The 20,878-nt window shown below is 39.7% G+C and overlaps 1 protein-coding gene across 2 annotated transcripts in view; it reads right to left on the minus strand.

Annotated features, from left to right (window-relative positions):
- Window positions 1–20,878, minus strand: part of CASTOR2 (cytosolic arginine sensor for mTORC1 subunit 2) — a 165,020-nt gene that overhangs the window by 18,139 nt on the left and 126,003 nt on the right. Inside the window, exons 1-4 of one of the 2 annotated variants that reach the window (XM_056556443.1) lie at window positions 2,215–2,316; window positions 1,306–1,499; window positions 1,084–1,216; window positions 311–434 (exon numbers count right to left, since the gene is read on the minus strand). In XM_056556443.1, coding sequence (XP_056412418.1) covers window positions 311–434; window positions 1,084–1,216; window positions 1,306–1,499; window positions 2,215–2,287 — 524 coding nt within the window. In that variant the 5' untranslated portion in view covers window positions 2,288–2,316. Of the gene's footprint in view, window positions 1–310; window positions 435–1,083; window positions 1,217–1,305; window positions 1,500–2,214; window positions 2,317–20,878 lie in introns of those variants that run through there. The other variant, XM_056556442.1, reaches the window with a different exon arrangement.

The raw sequence follows: 20,878 nt of genomic DNA on the forward strand, positions 1-20,878 counted from the left end.
TCCAACACTTATGGCACATTCTGTGGTGGTCTCATAGGAGAATGTTACACCTCTGCGCGGGATTGGAGTGCTACACAACTTCTATTAACTTCTATAGAAAAGGCATTAACTATGCAAAACATGTTATATATACTGTACAATATATATATATATGATTATAAAAAAATAAGCTGAGATGCTTGTGGAGTCATGGTGAGCATATATATATATATATATATATATATATATATATATATATATATTATTTAATTATACATTTCTACCACTTTTGGCTGGGTATCTCCTTTAACCATACATTCTATGTACTTACCCATTGGAGTAAAACATAACATCCATTAGGAGTGTAGTCACACTTGGAAGGGTATAGGGATCCAGGCTTGTCACACAAAACATATTGCTTGGACTGGAAAGTGGGTGGATAACTGGTCGCTGAACTAAAAGATTAAGCAGTATAGAAATAACAAAATGAGGGTAAGTTATACAAAGCAGAATACAAATTATCTTTGCTACCAAATAGTGTGTGTCACTTTCAAACATGTTGTGTTGGATTTCTTCTGTTTATTGAAAAAGCCAAATAATGGCAAAAGGTTGACAGAGAACTTCACTTATAAATGACAAGCTGCAATATTCTATTCCCATTTCCACACGGCAGCAACAACTGCTCTTATTGTAATTGTTCTGGTGTTATATTAAGAGAATAGCTGAAAAGGCAATTTAATAATACGAACAAAAATGTCTCCAGGGTACAGCCTCCCTTTCTAGGAAAGTCACTTTATTCATTACTTTATTAATTCTCATTTTCAGCCCAGGGATCCTTATCACAACTAATAGATATAAGCATCTAAGTCCCAAATTCAAGGAGGAAACAGGCCAAACACTAGGAGACGATTTTCATTGTTGGTTTACAGGTGTGGCCTGCACTCCCACCAGTTGCAGTCTACCCTGCTTGAAAGGAACGTCACTTGCTTGTACGTTCAGCAGTATTTCTGTATAATTATTACCAGGACTGTATAGTTCCTTTAAATGGACTGACCCGTTCTCTTAAATGAGCCCAAAATCTTGATTGAATTTCCCATGACATACCAAGCTTAGGTTTCACAAATCCATTTGTTACTCCAAGATTATCAGCAGCTACAGTTTCTCCATTCACCACCTGCAAAATCGTAAATTCTGCAGCAAGTGTATGCATCACAAAAGGCAGATCCCTCTCGCGTACCTGAAAGAAAAAGTAAACTGATCAGCCACAAACAAGCAGGTTGTGTTCTCAATCAGAATTAAGAGTATTAAACATTTAAAATGTTTTACCAATATAAAGTCTGTTTGATAGGTGGATAACATAAACACAGAGATGTTTTGGTCTGCAAGTGGCGCTATGACCGATTTCGCTATTTTGGTCACTCCAATTGGCTGAGAGCTGGATGAGCTTCCACCTCCTGAGACCACGTTAAGGGCTAACCATGTTGCATCTGCTACACTTAAATGTTCCGAAGATGGGAGTTCTGTAGAGAAAAATGAAAAACAAGTAAAGCATAGATCAAGGTGAAGTAATGGCTTTAAAGTAGCGTTGGTAATAACATGCAAATAAATCATTTCTGGTAGATGACAGAATTCAATCAATAGCACATGACTAGGACTTAAAAGTTTACTCAACTGATTTAAATAAACATAGAAAATACACAAACATTTCCAGCAATGCCTCTCTTTTATCTATTCCACTTTTTCAATCTCACTTTGACGCGTATTGCAATTAAAACTCAGGAGATCAGCCAACAGCTATGAAGGTGAATTGGCACCAAAAGATCTTTAGTCCACAAACAATCTTTAAGGAAAGAATGCACCATAGAATGTTCCTAAAAAAATTGTTAGTCCTTCGCCTGGTGTCATAAGTCACATATGGCCAGTATTAACAGCTGTAATGGCCTTTGTGGGCTAAAATGTGTATGGCTACGAGACAATTGCTTTTCTTATGTTTTACTACTTTTTTAAAATCAAGCTGCATTCACACCATAAAATTAAAAGCAAAATAAGGCAGTTAGATCAGTTTAAAAAAACAGACCTTTTTTTAAATCTAAAGTGCACTATAAACAAGTCTATAAAAAAATGGCCTGTAGTACATACACTGGTTACAAAAACCATCTGTAATTCCAATGACTTTCCATAGACTTTTATTAAGCACATTATTGCATTAAAAATATGTTAAAAGGTTCTTTATACCTATTTTACGGCCATATTTTTCTTTTGATTTTACGATGGGTGAACCCAGCCTGTTAGGTATGAACGCAATCATACTGATCGACAGAATCAAGTAAATATGCCAGCTCTGCAGATGGTAAAATAAAAGTTATGGTGCTTAGAAGGTGATGAGGAAGAAAAAAAAAAACTTCAGACATGGTCCATTTAGGCTATCCTTTAATTATTTCTTTAGAGACAGACAAAAAGGCTAAACAGCTAATAGACATAAATACTGACATCAGTATTTTAACAGTTTTTTTTCGTGATCTCCATTTTCTTTACATCATTGTAATGTGCACTGCCATTTCAAAAAACAACTTTTTATAAAAAAAAAAAAGTTTTGATTGGTCAGGGTGTTCAGACCCATCGATCATTAGAAAGATCTAGGAGGAGAACTCGGCTAAGTGCTTCTCACCCTGGCTCCCTGCCTTTTCTACCTTGCTTCAGGAGACTATCTCCATTGTAAGTCTATGGAGCTGTCTTCTGCAGTGAGACGAGACAGCGGTCTGGGGGCACACCCGCATGCTTCTTTCAGATCTATTTACAACACCCTGACCCCCGACCAATCAAAACTTTTGACAGGTTTCTAGAACATGTTAAAAAAAATTTTTTTTTAACATGACAGGAACACTTTGCATAGACTTGCATTGAGGGGGCAGGGCATGATTTCTTGATGGGGCAGGGCTATGACATCACGAGCTCCTGACGCCGGCTCCAGCATTCGGAACAGTTTGTTCCAAACGCTGAGCAGCGGAGTACCCCTTTAAAGTGAACTTATCTTGTTAAAAAAGTTGTTCTGCAGGCACCATTTTATAGAGCAGGAAGAGCTCAGCAAACTGAAATATAGGTTTGCGGACAATGATTGAATATAATTTGGATTCCTGTTTCTTTTAATTACAATAGTTACTCATATGGTTAACAGCATATTCAACTCATACATAATAACTTGGAATATATTGATTTAAAACCCTTTTCCCTTGGTTTATGAACTTATAAGCACGAGTAGCAGAGATGTAACACAGTTTGTGATACGTTACTCCATCCAGTAATCGACTGGATTTTGAGGAAAATAGAGGAAAGATATTTAATCATGATATTCCTTTAAGATATTCCTTTAACCAAAACGAATATTTTAGACTGGATGCTCGCAAACATATCTTTCTGATTCCGTATTGACTATTATGTATGAACAGCTCTACAGAAAACAATTCTTTTTTTTCGAAGTACTGTATTAACACCACTCAGAAACATGCCATTTAAAAATATACATCTTGACCTTTAAACACAAAGGCTTTTCAGTACACTTATCTCTGATATAACTGCTCAGTAAATTGTTTGTGTACACCACATCCCACATGTTGTTCTCTTCCTAGAGAAAATGATCTAGTTGCTAGGCAGATATGTCCACTTCCAGTACGGGTGTGGGAGTCAGCACTGACATCTAGGTGTAGTGGCATAACAGCAGCAAGAGCTCATTTTTAACAGAATTTACAATTTTTTCTGTGGGTCACATCTGGATGGGCTAGCCTTCACTTCCCACACAAATCAAAGAGCCTTGGGAGCCCGTTTTGAGACCGCTGCCCTAACCTATTCTTTTAACCCCTTAAGGACCAAGGGCGTACAGGTACGCCTTTGCTCACTGGTACTTAAGGACCAAGGGCGTACCTGTACGCCGTGGGAATTTCAGTCCCCGCCGCGCGCCAGGCGGGGACCGGACCTGGGTGACTGCTGATATCTATCAGCAGGCACCCCGCGCAAATGCCCAGGGGGGTCATCAGACCCCCCCATGTCGGCCATCGTCGCAAATCGTAAAGTGAATTCACACTTGCGATTTACGCGATTCCGGGTCATTACGGGTCTATGGTGACCCGGAATATAAGGGGGATCACGGGTGTCTAAGACACCCACAATCCCCCTGAAGAGATAGGAGTGAGGTGGCAGGGGTGCCACCCCTCCTATCCCTGCTATTGGTGGTCTAGACGCGACCATCAATAGCAGATCGGGGGCGGGGGGGGGGGGGGGGGGTTAACTTTCGTTTTCCCCGTTCTGCCCACCCACAATAGGTGGGGCAGAACGGGGAAATGACAGAGGACCGCCGCCGGAGTCCACTTACCGATCTGCGGAGGCTGCGGGCGACGATCGGCATCGGAGATCGGCGATATTGTGCAGCAAGCTCCCTGGATCCGACGGAAGCCGGTAAGTTGCCTAGCAACATCTGGAGGGCTGCAGTCCGAGACCACTATATGGTAGTCTCTGAACTATAGCCCTCCAGATCATGCAAAACTACAACTCCTAGCATGCCCACACAACTGTTTGCTGTCTGGGCATGCTGAGATTTGTAGTTTTGCAGCATCTGGAGGGCCACAGTTTGCAGTGGTCTCTATACTGTAGCTCTCCAGATGTTGCAAAACTGGAAATCCCAGCATTCTGGGAGTTGTAGTTGCGATCCTTCCAGCTGTTGCATAACTACATCTCCCAGCATGCCCTTCGGTGATCAGTACATGCTGGGAGTTGTAGTTTTGCAACAGCTGGAGGCACACTGGCTGGAAAATATTGAGTTAGATAACAGAACCTAACTGAAGGTTTTCCAACCAGTGTGCCTCCAGCTGTTGCAAAAGTACAACTCCCAGCATGCATGGTCTGTCAGTACATGCTGGGAGTTGTAGTTTTGAAACAGCTGGAGGTTTGCCCCCCCCCCATGTGAATGTACAGGGTACATTCACACGGGCAGGCTTACAGTAAGTTTTCTGCTTCAAGTATGAGCTGCGGCAAATTTTTCGCCGCAGCGCAAACTCCTAGCAGGGAACTCACTGTAAACCTTCGCCAGTGTGAATGTACCCTAAAAATACTACACTACACTAACACATAATAAAGGGTAAAACACTACATATACACCCCCTTACACTGTCCCCCCCCCCCCCCAATAAAAATTAAAAACGTATTTTACAGCAGTGTTTCCAAAACGGAGCCTCCAGCTGTTGCAAAACAACAACTCCCAGCACTTCTGGATAGCCACTGACTGTCCAGGCATGCTGGGAGTTTAGCAACAGCTAGAGGCACCCTGTTTGGGAATCACTGGCGTAGAATACCCCTATGTCCACCCCTCTGCAATCCCTAATTAAGTCCTCAAATGCGCATGGCGCTCTCTCACTTCGGAGCCCCGTCGTATTTCAAGGAAACAGTTTAGAGCCACATATGGGGTATCTCCGTACTCTGGAGAAATTACGCTACAAAAGACCCCCAAAAAAGACCCCCCAAAAAAGACCCCCAAAATTTGTAACCCCAATTCTTCTGAGTAAGAAAATACCCCAAATGTGGATGTAAAGTGCTCGGCGGGTGAACTACAATGCTCAGAACAGAAGGAGCGCCATTGGGATTTTGAAGAGAAAATGTGTCCGGAATTGAAGGCCACGTGTGTTTACAATGCCCCCATAGTGCCAGAACAATGGACCCCCCAACATGTGACCCCATTTTGGAAACTACACCCCGCACGTAATGTAATAATGGGTACAGTGAGCATTTACGCCCCACAGGTGTCTGACAGATTTTTGGAACAGTGGTCTGTGAAAATGAAAAATTTAATTTTTCATTTGCTCAGCCCACTGTTCCAAAGATCTGTCAAATGCCAGTGGGGTGTTTATACTCACTGTACCCCTTATTAAATTCTGTGCGGGGTGTAGTTTCCAAAATGGGGTCACATGTGGGGGGGTCCACTGTTCTGTCACCATGGGGGGCTTTGTAAACTCACATGGCCCCTGACTACCATTCCAAACAAATTCACTCTTCAAAAGCTCAATGACGCTCCTCCTCTTCTGAGCATTGTAGTTCGACCGCAGGGCACTTGACGTCCACACATGGGGATTTCCATACTCAGAAGAAATGGGGTTACAAATTTTGGGGGGTATTTTCTGCTATTAACCCTTGCAAAAATGTGAAATTTGGGGAGGAACCACACATTTTAGTGACATTTTTATATATTTTTTTACACATGCAAAAGTTGTGAAACCCCTGTGGGGTATTAAGGCTCACTTTATTCCTTGTTACGTTTCTCAAGGGGTCTAGTTTCCAAAACGGTTTGCCATGGGGTTGGTTTTTGCTGTTCTGGCACCATAGGGGCTTCCTAAATGCAACATGCCCTCCAAAAACCATTTCAGAAAAACATACTCTCCAAATTCCCCTTGTCGCTCCTTCGCTTCTGAGCCCTCTACTGCGCCCGCCAAACACTTTACATAGACATATGAGGTATGTGCTTACTCGAGAGAAATTGGGCTACAAATACAAGTATACATTTTCTCCTTTTACCCTTTGTAAAAATTCAAAAATTGGGTCTACATGAACATGCAAGTGTAAAAAATGAAGATTGTGAATTTTCTCCTTCACTTTGCTGCTATTCCTGTGAAACACCTAGAGGGTTAAAACACTGACTGAATGTCATTTTGAATACTTTGGGGGGTACAGTTTTTATAATGGGGTCTTTTATGGGGTATTTCTAATATGAAGACCCTTCAAATCCACTTCAAACCTGAAATGGTCCCTGAAAAATAGTGAGTTTGAAAATTTTGTGAAAAATTGGAAAATTGCTGCTGAACTTTGAAGCCCTCTGCTGTCTTTCAAAAGTAAAAACTTGTCAATTTTATGATGCAAACATAAAGTAGACATATTGTATATGTGAATAAAAAATTTTTATTTGGAATATCCATTTTCCTTACAAGCAGAGAGCTTCAAAGTTAGAAACATGCAAAATTTTCAATTTTTTCATCAAATTTTGGGATTTTTCACCAAGAAAGGATGCAAGTTATCACAAAAATTTTCCACCATGTTAAAGTAGAATATGTCACGAAAAAACAATCTCGTAATCAGAATGATAACTAAAAGCATTCCAGAGTTATTAATGTTTAAAGTGACAGTGGTCAGATGTTCAAAAAACGCTCTGGTCCTAAGGTGTAAAATGGCCTGGTCCTTAAGGGGTTAAGCACCCCAATTTAACTCGTCCAAATTGCTGAAATCCTTATGCCTGTCCATTTTATCTGCTTCAAACATGGGTTATACGCAAAAATAATAGACATGTCTATTCTTTCTGCACAAACCAGAATCTGAATTTCCATGTGAACAGCACAGCAGAATCCCATTGAAATAAATGGGACTCTGCTGCTACAGAATCTTTGTGCGAAATTCCACCTTGAATTTCTGCCATTTGAACATAGCATGTTACCTGGTTTAATGTCTTGGCTAGAGATGAGCGAACTTAGTAAATTCGATTCGTCACGAACTTCTCGGCTCGGCAGTTGATGACTTATCCTGCGTAAATTAGTTCAGCCTTCAGGTGCTCCGGTGGGCTGGAAAAGGTGGATACATTCCTAGGAAGGAGTCTACTAGGACTGTATCCACCTTTTCCAGCCCACGGGAGCACCTGAAAGCTGAAGTAATTTATGCAGGAAAAGTCATCAACTGCCGAGTCGAGAAGTTCGTGACGAATCGAATTTACTGTAAATTCGCTCATCTCTAGTTTTGGCTCATTACCAAAAATTTTAAATAAACGAGGGGCTGGCAGCATGTGGATATTGGGAGACGGGAAACTTTTGAGAATAAGCTTTTAAAAGACATATGTACATGCAACAAAGTATCATTCAAGCCTTATCTCGCCTTTATTAGTGATCCAGCATCCTTTGGAAAGAGTTGTTACTTAATGAGAAAAATTCTAAATTAAGTTAAAGGCCCAAATTCCCCCACAAACTTACAGCTGCTTGGATTTTGACAACTCTGTATTGTACTCAGGAGAGCACAATGTTGGAGAGGACAGTCACTAATAATGTTTAGAGGTTGTCAATTAGCTCTGCAGCAATCTATTGCGTCACTGGCCTTATTACATTTACTTTTTTTAGGCATACTCAAATCATGTCATTATAACCAGATTTAACCTCTTAAGGATGCAGGCTGTACCTGTACGCCCTAATGACAGCTGGGACCCTGGGCAAATAGCGTGTGGCACCGATCGTTGTTTATACCCTTTAGACGCGGCATTCAAAGTTGATCGCCGCGTCTAAAATGAAAGTAAAATCTCCCCGGCAGCTCAGTCGGGCTGTTCGGAACCATTGCGGTGAAATCGCGATGTCCCGATCAGCTAGAATGCGAGCGGAGGTCCCCTTACCTGCCTCAGTCGGGTCCGATCGGTGATTGATTGCTCCAAGCCTGAAATCCAGGCTTGAGCAATCGACCGCCAATAACACTGATCTTTGCCGTGTCAATGCACGGCAATGATCTGTGTATGAGATCGGTATGTGCAGTGTAATAGCCCCTAGGGGGGACTTTTACACTGCAAAAAAAAGTGTGAAAAAAAAGTTAATAAAGATCATTTAACCCCTTCCCTAATAAAAGTAAGAATCACCTCCCCCTTTTACCATTTAAAAAAAAAAAAAACGGTGTAAATAAAAAGAAAAATAAACATGTGGTATCGCCGCGTGCGGAAATGTCCGAACTATAAAAATATATAATTAGTTAAACCACACGGTCAATGGCGTATGCGCAAAAAAATTCCAAAGTCCAAAATAGCGTATTTATGGTCACTTTTTAGATCATGAAAAAATTCATAAAAAGCGATCAAAAAGTCTGATCAATAATGGTACCAATACAAACTTCAGATCATGGCACAAAAAATGAGCCCTCATACTGGCCTGCTCATGGAAAAATAAAGTTATAGGGGTCAGAAGATGACAATTTTAAACGTATACATTTTCCTGCATGTAGTTATGATTTTTTTTTTTTTTGAAGTAATACAAAATAAAACCTATATAAGTAGGGTATCATTTTAACCGTATGGACCTACAGAATAAAGTTAAGATGCCATTCTTACCAAAAAATGTACTACGTAGAAACGGAAGCCCCCAAAATTTACAAAATGGAATTTTTTCTTCAATTTTGTCGCACACTGGATTTTTTTCCGCTTCGCCATGGATATTTTGGTAAAATGACTAATGTCACTGCAAAGTAGAATTGGTAGCGCAAAAAATAAGCTATAAGCGTTATGATTTTTAGAAGGTGATCAGGAAAAAAATGAAAATGCAAAAACGGAAAAACCCTGCGTCCTTAACCCCTTAAGGACTCATGACGTCCGCTCCCGATCTATAACCCATGGCCACGGCGGGTCCCGTGGCTAATAGCGCGCGGCATTGACCGCGCTGCTGCGTGCTATAAACCCTTTAGACGAGGCGTTCAAAGTTGAACGCCGCGTCTTAAGTGAAAGTGAAATATGCCGGTTAGCTCAGGGAGCTGTTCGGGATAGGCGCGGTGAAATCGCGGCATCCCAAACATCTTACAGGACAGCAGGAGGGTCCCTGCCTGCCTCCTCGCTGTCCGATCGCCGAATGACTGCTCAGTTCCTGAGATCCAGGCATGAGCAGTCAAGCGGCAGAATCCTCGATCACTGGTTTCCTATGAGAAACCAGTGATCAATGATAAAGATCAGTGTGTGCAGTGTTATAGGTCCCTATGGGAGCTATAACACTGCAAAATAAAAAGTGTAAAAAAAAGTGAATAAAGATCATTTAACTCCTTCCCTATTAAAAGTTTGAATCACCCCCTTTTCCCATAAAAAAAACCCAACAACAGTGCAAATAAAAATAAATATATGTGGTATCGCCGTGTGCGGAAATGTCCAATTTATAAAAATATATTGTTAATTAAACCGCACGGTCAATGGCGTGCGCGCAAAAAAATTCTAAAGTCCAAAATAGTGCAAATAGTAGGGTATCATTTTAATCATATGGACCTACAGAATAAAGATAAGGTGTCATTTTTACCGGAAAATGTACTGTGTAGAAACCGAAGCCCCCAAAATTACAAAATGTTTTTTTTATTTCAATTTTGTCTCACAATGATTTTTTTTCCCGTTTTGCCATAGATTTTTAGGTAAAATGACTGATGTAATTACAAAGTAGAATTGGTGGCACAAAAAATAAGCCATCATATGGATTTTTAGGTGCAAAATTGAAAGAGTTATGATTTTTTAAAGGTAAGGAGGGAAAAACGAAAATGCAAAAACTGAAAAATGCTGAGTCCTTAAGGGGTTAAAGCCAAGTATCAGATAAACAAGTATGGAATAGCAAAGTAAATGGATATTTCTATTTAAAGAAAATGCATAAAAAAAAAGCATGAATGAAAATGTAACGTGTATGGACATTCTAATATAATATTATAATAGTCACAATAATGATTATTATTAAATGCACATGGGAGCACTGCAGGGCCAGTCTTAGATAAAGTGTGAACCTGGAAAATGAAAAATAGGGCCCCAAATGCTAAAAAATACAGTACTAACAACACAGTCACATTCAGTCAATTTAGAAGGTGTATTTATCTGTTGATAAAGCTGCCCCTGTATATCAGTTTTTCCTGGAGTGGTCAAATATTGGTTTAACCATAATTTAGATTACCATAAAATGAAGCAGATCTCTCTCAAATGGAAAAAAAAAAAAAAACTAGGAAAACCATATAAATTCAAGAGAATAAAATGCAAACCTTCTTTAAATCCAAAAAAGGCCAAAGAACCAAATTATTTATCTTACACATTGGCTACATACATCTATTCACAAAAAGAAGAAAATACATGGCTTGCCCTGGAAGATATCTTGTACAAATATTGATCCAGGAAAGCCCAAGGGTTCTCTTAAAGACAACAATATGAGAGGACTTAAACAGTGTGTGAAAATCGTAGAACTTGGGGTAGAAAGGCTGAAAAATAAGAAATACACCATGTAACTTAACTGCATTATACAGTTTTCAGCGTCAAACAGCTCTTCAGTACTTTGTCAAAACTGGCAGAATGTAGGGGGGCAGCTTATACAGTCATGGCCTTAAATGTTGGCAACCCTGAAATTTTTCAAGAAAAGGATTGCAGTAACACTTGTATTGGAACTAAACCAAAAAAGCAAGGAAAAAAAAAGCAAATTGGAAATAATGTCCCACCAAACTCCAATTATGGGCTGGACAAAATTATTGGTACCCTTAACATTTAGTTGCACACCCTTTTGAAAAAATAACTTCTTACACCTCTCAGCCGGAATGTTTACCACTCTTCCTTTGCAAACTGCTCCAGGTCTCTCTTATTGGAAGGGGGGCTTTTTTCCCCAACAGCAATTTTAAGATCTCTCCACAGGTGTTCAATGGGATTTAGATCTGGACTCAGTGCCGCCACTTCAGAACTCTCCAGCACTTTGCTGCCATCCATTTCTGGGTGCTTTTGATGTATGTTTGGGGTCATTGTCCAAGATCTCGGACGCAAACCCAGCTTTCTGACACTGGGCTGTACAGTGTGACCCGATAGCCATTGGTAATCCTCAGATTTCATGATGCCTTGCACAAATTCAAGGCACCCAGTGCCAGAGGCAACAAAACAACCCCAAAACATCGTTGAAACTCCACCATATTTCACTGTAGGTACTGATCTCTTTTCTTTGTAGGCCTCATTCAGTTTTTGGTAAACAGTAGAATGATGTGCTTTACCAAAAATCTCTATCTTGGTCTCATCTGTCCATAAGACGTTTTCCCAGAAGGCTTTTGGCTTACTCAAGTTCATTTTGGCAAAATGTAGTCTTGCTTTTTTGGGGGCACAGTGGCATAACTAATTCTGGGGGCACAGGGGCATAATTAATTCTGGGGACAAAGTGACATGTTAATTCTGTGCGGCACAGTGAGATCATTAATTTTGGGGGCACAGTGGCATCACCAATTCTGGGGGCACAGTGGCTTCATTAATTTTGGGGGCACAGCAGGATCATTAATTCTGGGGCACAGTGGCATCATTAATACTGGGGCACAGTGGCATAATTAATTCTGGGGGCAGAGTGGCATCATTAATTTTGGGGGCACAGTGGCATCATTAATTTTGGGGGCACAGTGGCATCATTAATTCTGGGGGCACAGTGGCATCATTAATTCTGGGGGCACAGTGGCATCATTAATTCTGTGGGCACAGTGGCATAATTCACTTTGGGGGCACAGTGGCATCATTCACTTTGGGGGCACAGGTGCATCATTAATTCTGGGGGACAGTGGCATCATTATTTTTGGGGGCACAGTGGGATCATTAATTCTGGGGGCACAGTGGGATCATTAATTCTGGGGGCACAGTGGGATCATTAATTCTGGGGGCACAGTGGGATTATTAATTCTGGGGGCATAGCGGCATCATTAATTCTGGGGGCACAGCGGCATCATTAATTCTGGGGGTACAGTGGCATCATTAATTCTGGGGAACAGTGAAATAATTCTGGGGGCACAGTGGCATAAATAACTCTGGGGTACAGTGACATCATTAATTCTGGGGGCACAGTGACATCAATTATTTGGGACACAGAGGTACAATTAGTCGGTACAGGCCACAGGGTTTGTCGAAAATGTATTTGGGGGCATGGCGTGTGGCAGTAATATTGCAGGATAATAGCGTGTGGCAGTAATATTGCAGGGGAATAGTGTGTGGCAGTAATATTGCAGGGGAATAGTGTGTGGCAGTATTATATTCACGGGGTACAGTGTGTGGTAGTATTATATTCAGGGGTACAGTGTGTGGCAGTATTCAGGTCATACATCCTCCACACTTCAGTCGCTCGTTTGCTATTTCCTTCATGGCACTGAGGCCGCTAGGTGTGAACCAGGCCTTAGTGTTCAGCTCGGACCTTCATCGGATGGCAGACCTGGATAAGTGGACCCTCACTAAAAATAGTTTAGTACCCCTGCTCTAGACTTTTCTTGCTGACTGTCAGGTAAGCAGAAGCAGAGTATAGTTTGTGTGGGGGACAGGATATGAGGTAAGGAACACCATTGTTTCTTTTCCACTCCCACGTCGTTTAGGTAGAAAGATCGGTACTCTGCTATTTCCATCTCTTCAGTCCCAAACTTATCTCTTTAGTCACCCTATGCCTGGAAGCTGATTACCCGCTGGATCCAAAACATGATGCAGAAACCAACACAATTATTAGATTAAGGCAGATGAATTAAAGGTGTCATTATTATGAGAGGAGTGAAAGCTTGTATGAAAAACTATACTCTAGCTATCATGCTGAAATGAAAACCTATCTTAATCGGCAAAATCTACTCAGCTGCTCCCCTGGGAAATCGCCTTCACTAATTAAAGCAATTTGCAACTTCTCCTAAAAGATATCAGGCTATATCTCTGTATGTTCCTGAGAGGATTCTCAACAGTTAATGCATGCCAAAGTGAATTCTCACCATAAATATAGGACCGCTCTTTAAAAGTAACAGCTATTCACATGGGTGACAAATACCGATTTTCACCAAAAGTGTATCTATGCAGTAAAGTAGAATCTGTTGACTCTGCTAACATGTGTGTTTGAGTAAATACTTGTATTCCCCATTAAATAAATAACTATTTTGGAACTTTTTCTAGAACTCAGTTTGTGCCTTTTGTCTGTCGTTTCACTGAAAATATATAAAAAGATTGTGTAGAGACTTCCGACTAAAAGGGGGAAATTAACACCCAGTTGTCAATATATCCAAACATTTTCAGAAAAATAACAGAAAACACACAACATTAACTTCTAATTAAAGATTTTCTGGCCCTGGTATTATATGGAGAATGCAAGTAACGTATTTACTAAAACTGACATGTCAGTAGCTTACGGGTCATCTTTAATTTACGTATTTATTCAAAAGATTTTAGCGTTTATTCAAATGGTCATAACACAGCAGGAGCTGTACATGTAGTGCCAAGGATGAGATCAGATCCTGTCATACGAGATCATGAAAGCATTTCCAAAGAAGAATAAAAAGAGAAATACTTGAAAAAAAAAGGTTTTCCTAATCTCACAGATCTTTTCATGCCTTCTGCACTTATATTTTAACAATGGATCTATACACCTGAACTGAGGTCATCTCTGTGTGTTTCAGTGTAAGTCATTGGACCCGCAGTCAAGGCCATTTTAGATGTCTCCAAGTCTCAACCTACGCTGGGTTTAATAATTAATACAAATGAATAAATAAATAAAACAAGGGATGGTACTAAGTAGTGGCATTGACTAAATCCATAGTTTTAAATTAGAGGGGCAAAAGTTTATGCAGTAATATCAGGAAGTATTACTTTACTGAGAGAGTAGTGGATGCATGGAATAGCCTTCCATCAGAAGTGGTCGCTGCAAATACAGTGAAGGAGTTTAAGCATGCATGGGATAGGCATAAGGCTATCCTGTATATAAGATAGGGATAGGCATAAGGCTACCCTTTATATAAGGTAGGGCCAGGGACTATTGATAGGATTCAGATTATTGGGCAGACTAGATAGGCCACATGGTTCTTATCTGCCGACAAATTCGATGTTTCTATGTGTAGAATAATAGATTGTGTTTACTTTGCTCTCCTGTATACAACACAGTATTATTCCATGTATTGATCTATAGCTAATAAGTTATGTAAACTAAACCACGTCATGCTCAGACCACTCAGCTTTCTAGCACAGCATTCTTTGGACACAAAGAAGCTTTAACATGAAATCAAGCTGATGCGATAAGATATCCAGTGAATCATGTGGACACAAAGCACAGTGCTGTTGATCATCTGCACACAGAGGACATTTCACATACTTTGTCTCAGGGGGCGGGTAAACAACAGTTTACTGTAGTATTTCAATTATTTATGCGTTAAGAAAATCCCACAGCAAAATATAATCCTCGGGCAGTAAAATAAAATAATAATGAAATAAAAAGTGACACTGATCACTGTTTTAATAAAACTAGTCCATGGTTTAAACAACACCACACACTATTAATATACAGAGTGCTTGAACAAGATTTGGGGAATCAAAAAGTTCCTTATAAAATTATTTAATTTTCATTAATGACATTTCACCCAGGTTTTAAAAAAGTAGCACATAGGATAGAAAGAAATGATTTCTTCTATAAACAAAATTGCAGAAGCCTCAAGTGTGGGTCAGGTGCCAGCGCAAGTATTTTGCAGAGAAGGCAAATGCCAGGGCTCCTAAAACTTGATTACCGGTATGCTTTTTTACAGTCGATTAACACCAACCAAAATATGAAAACATAATAACATCACATGTACTTGTCTTGAATTTAAATCCTACATATTTCGAAATGTTAGCATATTGTTTCTTAAACACACAGGATTTGATTATTTCTTTTTTTATATTTTGATCAGTTTTAATGGACTTTAATAAAGCATAATATTGAAACTTTTCTTTTCTTGGGTCATGTGCACTTCCCTCGGTTTCTGGTTACATGGGAGCACAGACACATTGGGGGACATTTATTATTGAGTTTACCCCTTTATCTTGTGTATTTTTTGTGCAAAAATTTGAGCAGTGACTTTCAAAGCATCTTTTTTTGTTCGTCTTTTTGATAGAATATTGTCTGATGTTCTCTAGTCTCTACGTGCTTGGTACCATAGAAAGAAAAATGCTTTACACACTAATTTACTATTGCACATTTTTTTATTTAGATATTAAAACTTTGCGCAAAGGTAACAGATTTTGCGCAAATATAGAAGACCGAGGAGTTCACGTACCAATGTGTCAGACGGTGGAAACATGAAGGAATGTCTATGTTTGAGCAAAATTTATCAACAAGCTTGGACACGGTTGATAAATTTTGTACAGACAAGCAAAACATAGAACACACTGACATGGTTTCAATGATTTCTACCTCACACCGACATTGATAAATCTCCCCCATTATGTGGAAATAGAACCCTAAAATTATGTATCATTTTTTTTCTAAGACAAATTCCTGGGCTGAGATTCTTCAGTGTGGCAAAGGAATGATTTGGCCAGACAGTCGAAGATGAATGGGGGAGAAGAATGTACTGGTACATGTTATGCAATGCCTATACGAAATGTCAGCACTGAAACAGGCATAAACATACAACCGTATACTACAATTGTGTATACATATATATATATATATATATATACACACACACACACACACACACACAGAAGCACACTTATAATCAATCACTATTGTGCAGAAATAAGCCAACAAACAGAAAAACTGAAAGAAAAGGCAGAAGACCCAAGTTTTTTAATCTCTGCTGAAATGCAGACAGAAAAGAAAAAACTAATACATAACCTTTATTTATACCTTTAAAATATTAACTTGTAGTACAGACAAATATGAAATATCAGGAAAGTTAGAAGATTGTACGGTTTAGTCATATTACAAGACATGAGGTGTGGCCCAAAAGGATATTCTAATAAAACTAGGAAAGCTATATCACACTTGTCCCTAGGGACTTAATTCTGTCCCTGGTACACCGTATTCCACTACACCCTATGCCTAAGCAGAGTTATCGCCTAAAAACAGTGCCCCACTCTGGAACCTTACCCTAGGCACTATGGTGAGCCCTATCTCCAAAAGGCCAACTAAAGTCTTCCCTGACTCCCTATCTGACAGCTCACGTACAATTAAGGACCAGACATCACACAGATGCTTAAAAATTAACCAGTCAGATTGTGCAGGAAACAAAAACACACACAAACAAAAATTATCATGCAATAAAACAAGGGCCTTTGACCACAGTCCTACATACACCTCTAATGCATCTATTTAAATCTCAAACACGCAAAAACCGGACTTAACGCGTTCCCCTTAAAAATAAACATAGGGTTCATAAGGAGACCACTAGTAATGAAAGAGACTCTAGTAAAGCAATATATCTAATTCCACCAGGGAATACTGCTTTACATACAGGTTACAAAAGATGCACTTATTTAGTTTTTGTCAGGCTGCAAACAGATGAGACAAGCATTGAAGCTGGAAACAAATCGCCACAGACAATACTCTTACCTGCTTACCAGTTTAAATAGTCATATGATCTCCAAACAGGAAGTAGGTTATTAAACTACTTCTTTCCAATCACATCACGTGTCCACCAAAAGGTTGACATAAGCCTGTACATCTATATCTCTGGCAATTACACCCTGTTGGGAGCTTAACCTGTATGGTTTGTATGTAGCTATGTAATTAAATTACAAGACAATAGAGTTCAAGAGCCCACATAGACCTGAAGCCAGGGCTGGTGGTGCAGATAAAAAATGTTAAAGGGGTACTCCACTGGAAAACAATGAATTTTTTTTAAATCAACTGGTGCCAGAAAGTTAAACAGATTTGTAAATTACTTCCATTTAAAACCTTAATCCTTCAAGTACTTATCAGCTGCTGTAATCTACACAGGAAGTGCTTTTCTTTTTTGAATTTCTTTTCTGTCTGACCACATTGCTCTCCTGCAAACCAAGCAAACTTATCCTGCTCTGGACAGTTCCTGACATGGAAAGAGGTGTCAGCAGAGAGCACTGTGGTCAGACAGAAAAATAATTAAAAAAAGAAAAGAACTTCCTCTGGTGCATACAGCAGCTAATAGGTATTGGAAGGATTAAGATTTTTAAATAGTAGTAATTTACAAATCTGTAATAAACCCTTAAAGACCACAGGTTTTTTAATTTTTTCCTCCTCACCTTCTAAAAATCATAAAGCTTTCAATTTTCCACCTACAGACCCATATGAGAGCTTGTTTTTTGCACCACCAATTCTACTTTGTAATGACATCATGAATTCTAACACAAAATCTACGGCGACAGCAGAAAAAAAATATTTGTGGGGCTAAATTGAAAAAAAAACAAAAAAAAACAAAACAGCATTTTGTAACTTTTGGGGGCTTCTGTTTCTACGCAGCGCACTTTTCGGTAAAAATGACACCATATCTTTATTCTGTAGGTCCATATGATTAAAATGATACCCTACTTATATAGGTTTTGTTTTACTTCTGTAAAAAATGTTTAACTTTATGAACGAAAATTAGTGGGTTTAAAATGTCCTTTTCTGACCACAATAACTTTTTTTTTTTTCCATATATGGGGCGGTATGAAGGTTCATTTTGTGCACCATGATCTGAAGTTTTCATCAATACCATTTTTATTTTGATGGGACTTTTTGATCAGTTTTTATAAAAAAGAAATTTGAGTATACAAAGTGACCCAAAATACCCAATTTTGGCCTTTGGTATTTTCTTTACGTATATGACATTGACTATGCGGTTTAATTAATGTTACATTTTTATAGTTCAGACATTTACCCATGCGGTGATACCACATGTTTATTTTAATTATGTTTTAATATTTTTTATATGGAATTTTGTGGTTTTTTTTTTTTACACTTTTAGTCCCCTTAGGCTAAGTTTCCACTTGGTTTCTTTCTGGCAGTTTTTGGATAGCTGCCACTGCAGTTTTTGAGCCAAAACCAGAAGTGTATTCAAAAGGAATAGGACATATAAAGGAAGGACTTACACTTCTCCTCCCTTATGGATCCACTTCTGACTTTTGCTCAAAAACTATAGTGGCAGTATTCCAAAAACTGCCAGAAAAAAACCAAGTGGAAACTTACCCTAAGTACCCTAACTTACCATAGAAATAGATTGATTTGTGTGTGCTCTGCGCTTGATTGCTAAAGCCTGGTCCTGCCAGGCTTTATCATTCTCAGCGCTGCAGCCAGCACAGAAGGAGAGGTAAGCCCTCCGGCTACCTCAGCAGTAGATCGCCCCCCCCCCCACCTCCGCAATCGCCCTGCGAGGGGGGGGGTTATCCACCCCACTGGACAACCAGGGAGCATTATCGGTTCCTTTAGATGCTGCTGTCAGCTTTGACAATGGCAATCTCAAGGGTTAATAGCCGGCCGCGGCGCATGTCTGCTATTAATGCCGGCCCTCAGCTACAAGAATCAGCTGAAGGCCAGCAGGTATGGCGTGGGCTCGAGTCGGGAGTCCGCGCCATGCCCCGTTGACAGCACAAGGACTTGTGAACACGTCCTTGGTGGTTAACCAGTTAACTTTTTGAAACCAGTTGATTTAACCCCTTAAGGACACATGACGTACTGGAATGTCATGTGTCCACTCCCGATCTATAACGCGGGGCCACGGCGTGGCCCCGCGTCATAGCGGTTCGGGCCCGGCCTCTAACAACGGCCGGGACCCGTGGCTAATAGCGCGCGGCATTGATCGCTGTGCCGCGCGCTATTAACCCTTTAGACGCGGCGTTCAAAGTTGAACGCCGCGTCTAAAGTGAAACCGAAAGCATGCCGGCTAGCTCAGTGGGCTGTTCGGGATAGCCGCGGTGAAATCGCGGCATCCCGAACAGCTGACAGGACAGCGGGAGGGCCCCTACCTGCCTCCTCGCTGTCCGATCGCCGAATGACTGCTCAGTGCCTGAGATCCAGGCATGAGCAGTCATGCGGCAGAATCATCGATCACTGGTTTCTTATGAGAAACCAGTGATCAATGTAAAAGATCAGTGTGTGCAGTGTTATAGGTCCCTATGGGACCTATAACACTGCAAAAAAAAAGTGCAAAAAAAAAGTGAATAAACATCATTTAACCCCTTCCCTATTAAAAGTTTGAATCACCCCCCTTTTCCCATAAAAGAAAAAACACAGTGTAAATAAAAATAAAAATAAACATAAATGGTATCGCCGCGTGCGGAAATGTCCGAATTATAAAAATATATCGTTAATTAAACCGCACGGTCAATGGCGTGCGCGCAAAAAAATTCCAAAGTCCAAAATAGTGCATTTTTGGTCACTTTTTATATCATGAAAAAATGAATAAAAAGCGATCAATAAGTCCTATCAATGCAAAAATGGTACCGTTAAAAACTTCAGATCACGGCGCAAAAAATGAGCCCTCATACCGCCCCATACACGGAAAAATAAAAAAGTTATAGGGGTCAGAAGATGACAATTTTAAACGTATTAATTTTCCTGCATGTAGTTATGATTTTTTCCAGAAGTCCGACAAAATCAAACCTATATAAGTAGGGTATCATTTTAATCGTATGGACCTACAGAATACATATCAGGTGTCATTTTTACCGAAAAATGTACTACGTAGAAACGGAAGCCCCCAAAAGTTACAAAACAGCGTTTTTTTTTTAATTTTGTCGCACAATGATTTTTTTTCCCGCTTCACCATAGATTTTTGGGCAAAATGACTGACGTCATTACAAAGTAGAATTGGTGGCGCAAAAAATAAGCCATCATATGGATTTTTAGGTGTAAATTTGAAAGAGTTATGATTTTTTAAAGGCAAGGAGCAAAAAACGAAAATGCAAAAACGGAAAAACCTCCGGTCCTTAAGGGGTTAAATACAATACCCCTTCAATATAACTGAGCTCCATTTACTTTAACTAGCATTTGTGACATTGTATTTCCACTCCAAGATTTAACACCCGATAAGAAAAAAAAAAAACTTTCTTAGGCTATGTTCCCATTTAAAATCACCCAGCAGAAAAATATGCCAATATAAACTGCAACATACCCATGCCATATTAATTATATTTAATGGCCCAACATAGTCCACTCGTGACTACATTCAGACCATTTCTAAGTATAAACTGTTATTTTGGGCTACTTGAAAGCAAGGGTGCCTGCGCTTTTGGTGGGTAAGTAAGCAGTAATAAATAATGATAACCAGTATGTGAAATATATGTTGTGGTTTCCAGTCAAAATTATTCACTAAGGAGTCCTAAAAGTGTCCATCTAACTCTCAACAAATATGCATTGTGTTTTTAATAAAGAGAAGGAAGATATCTCGAGGTAAATTGAAAGGTGTTGAAATTCAACATGTGTGATCATCATCT

This window comes from Hyla sarda, chromosome 2 (genome assembly GCF_029499605.1).
Source record: "Hyla sarda isolate aHylSar1 chromosome 2, aHylSar1.hap1, whole genome shotgun sequence".
Taxonomy (NCBI): Eukaryota; Metazoa; Chordata; class Amphibia; order Anura; family Hylidae; genus Hyla; species Hyla sarda.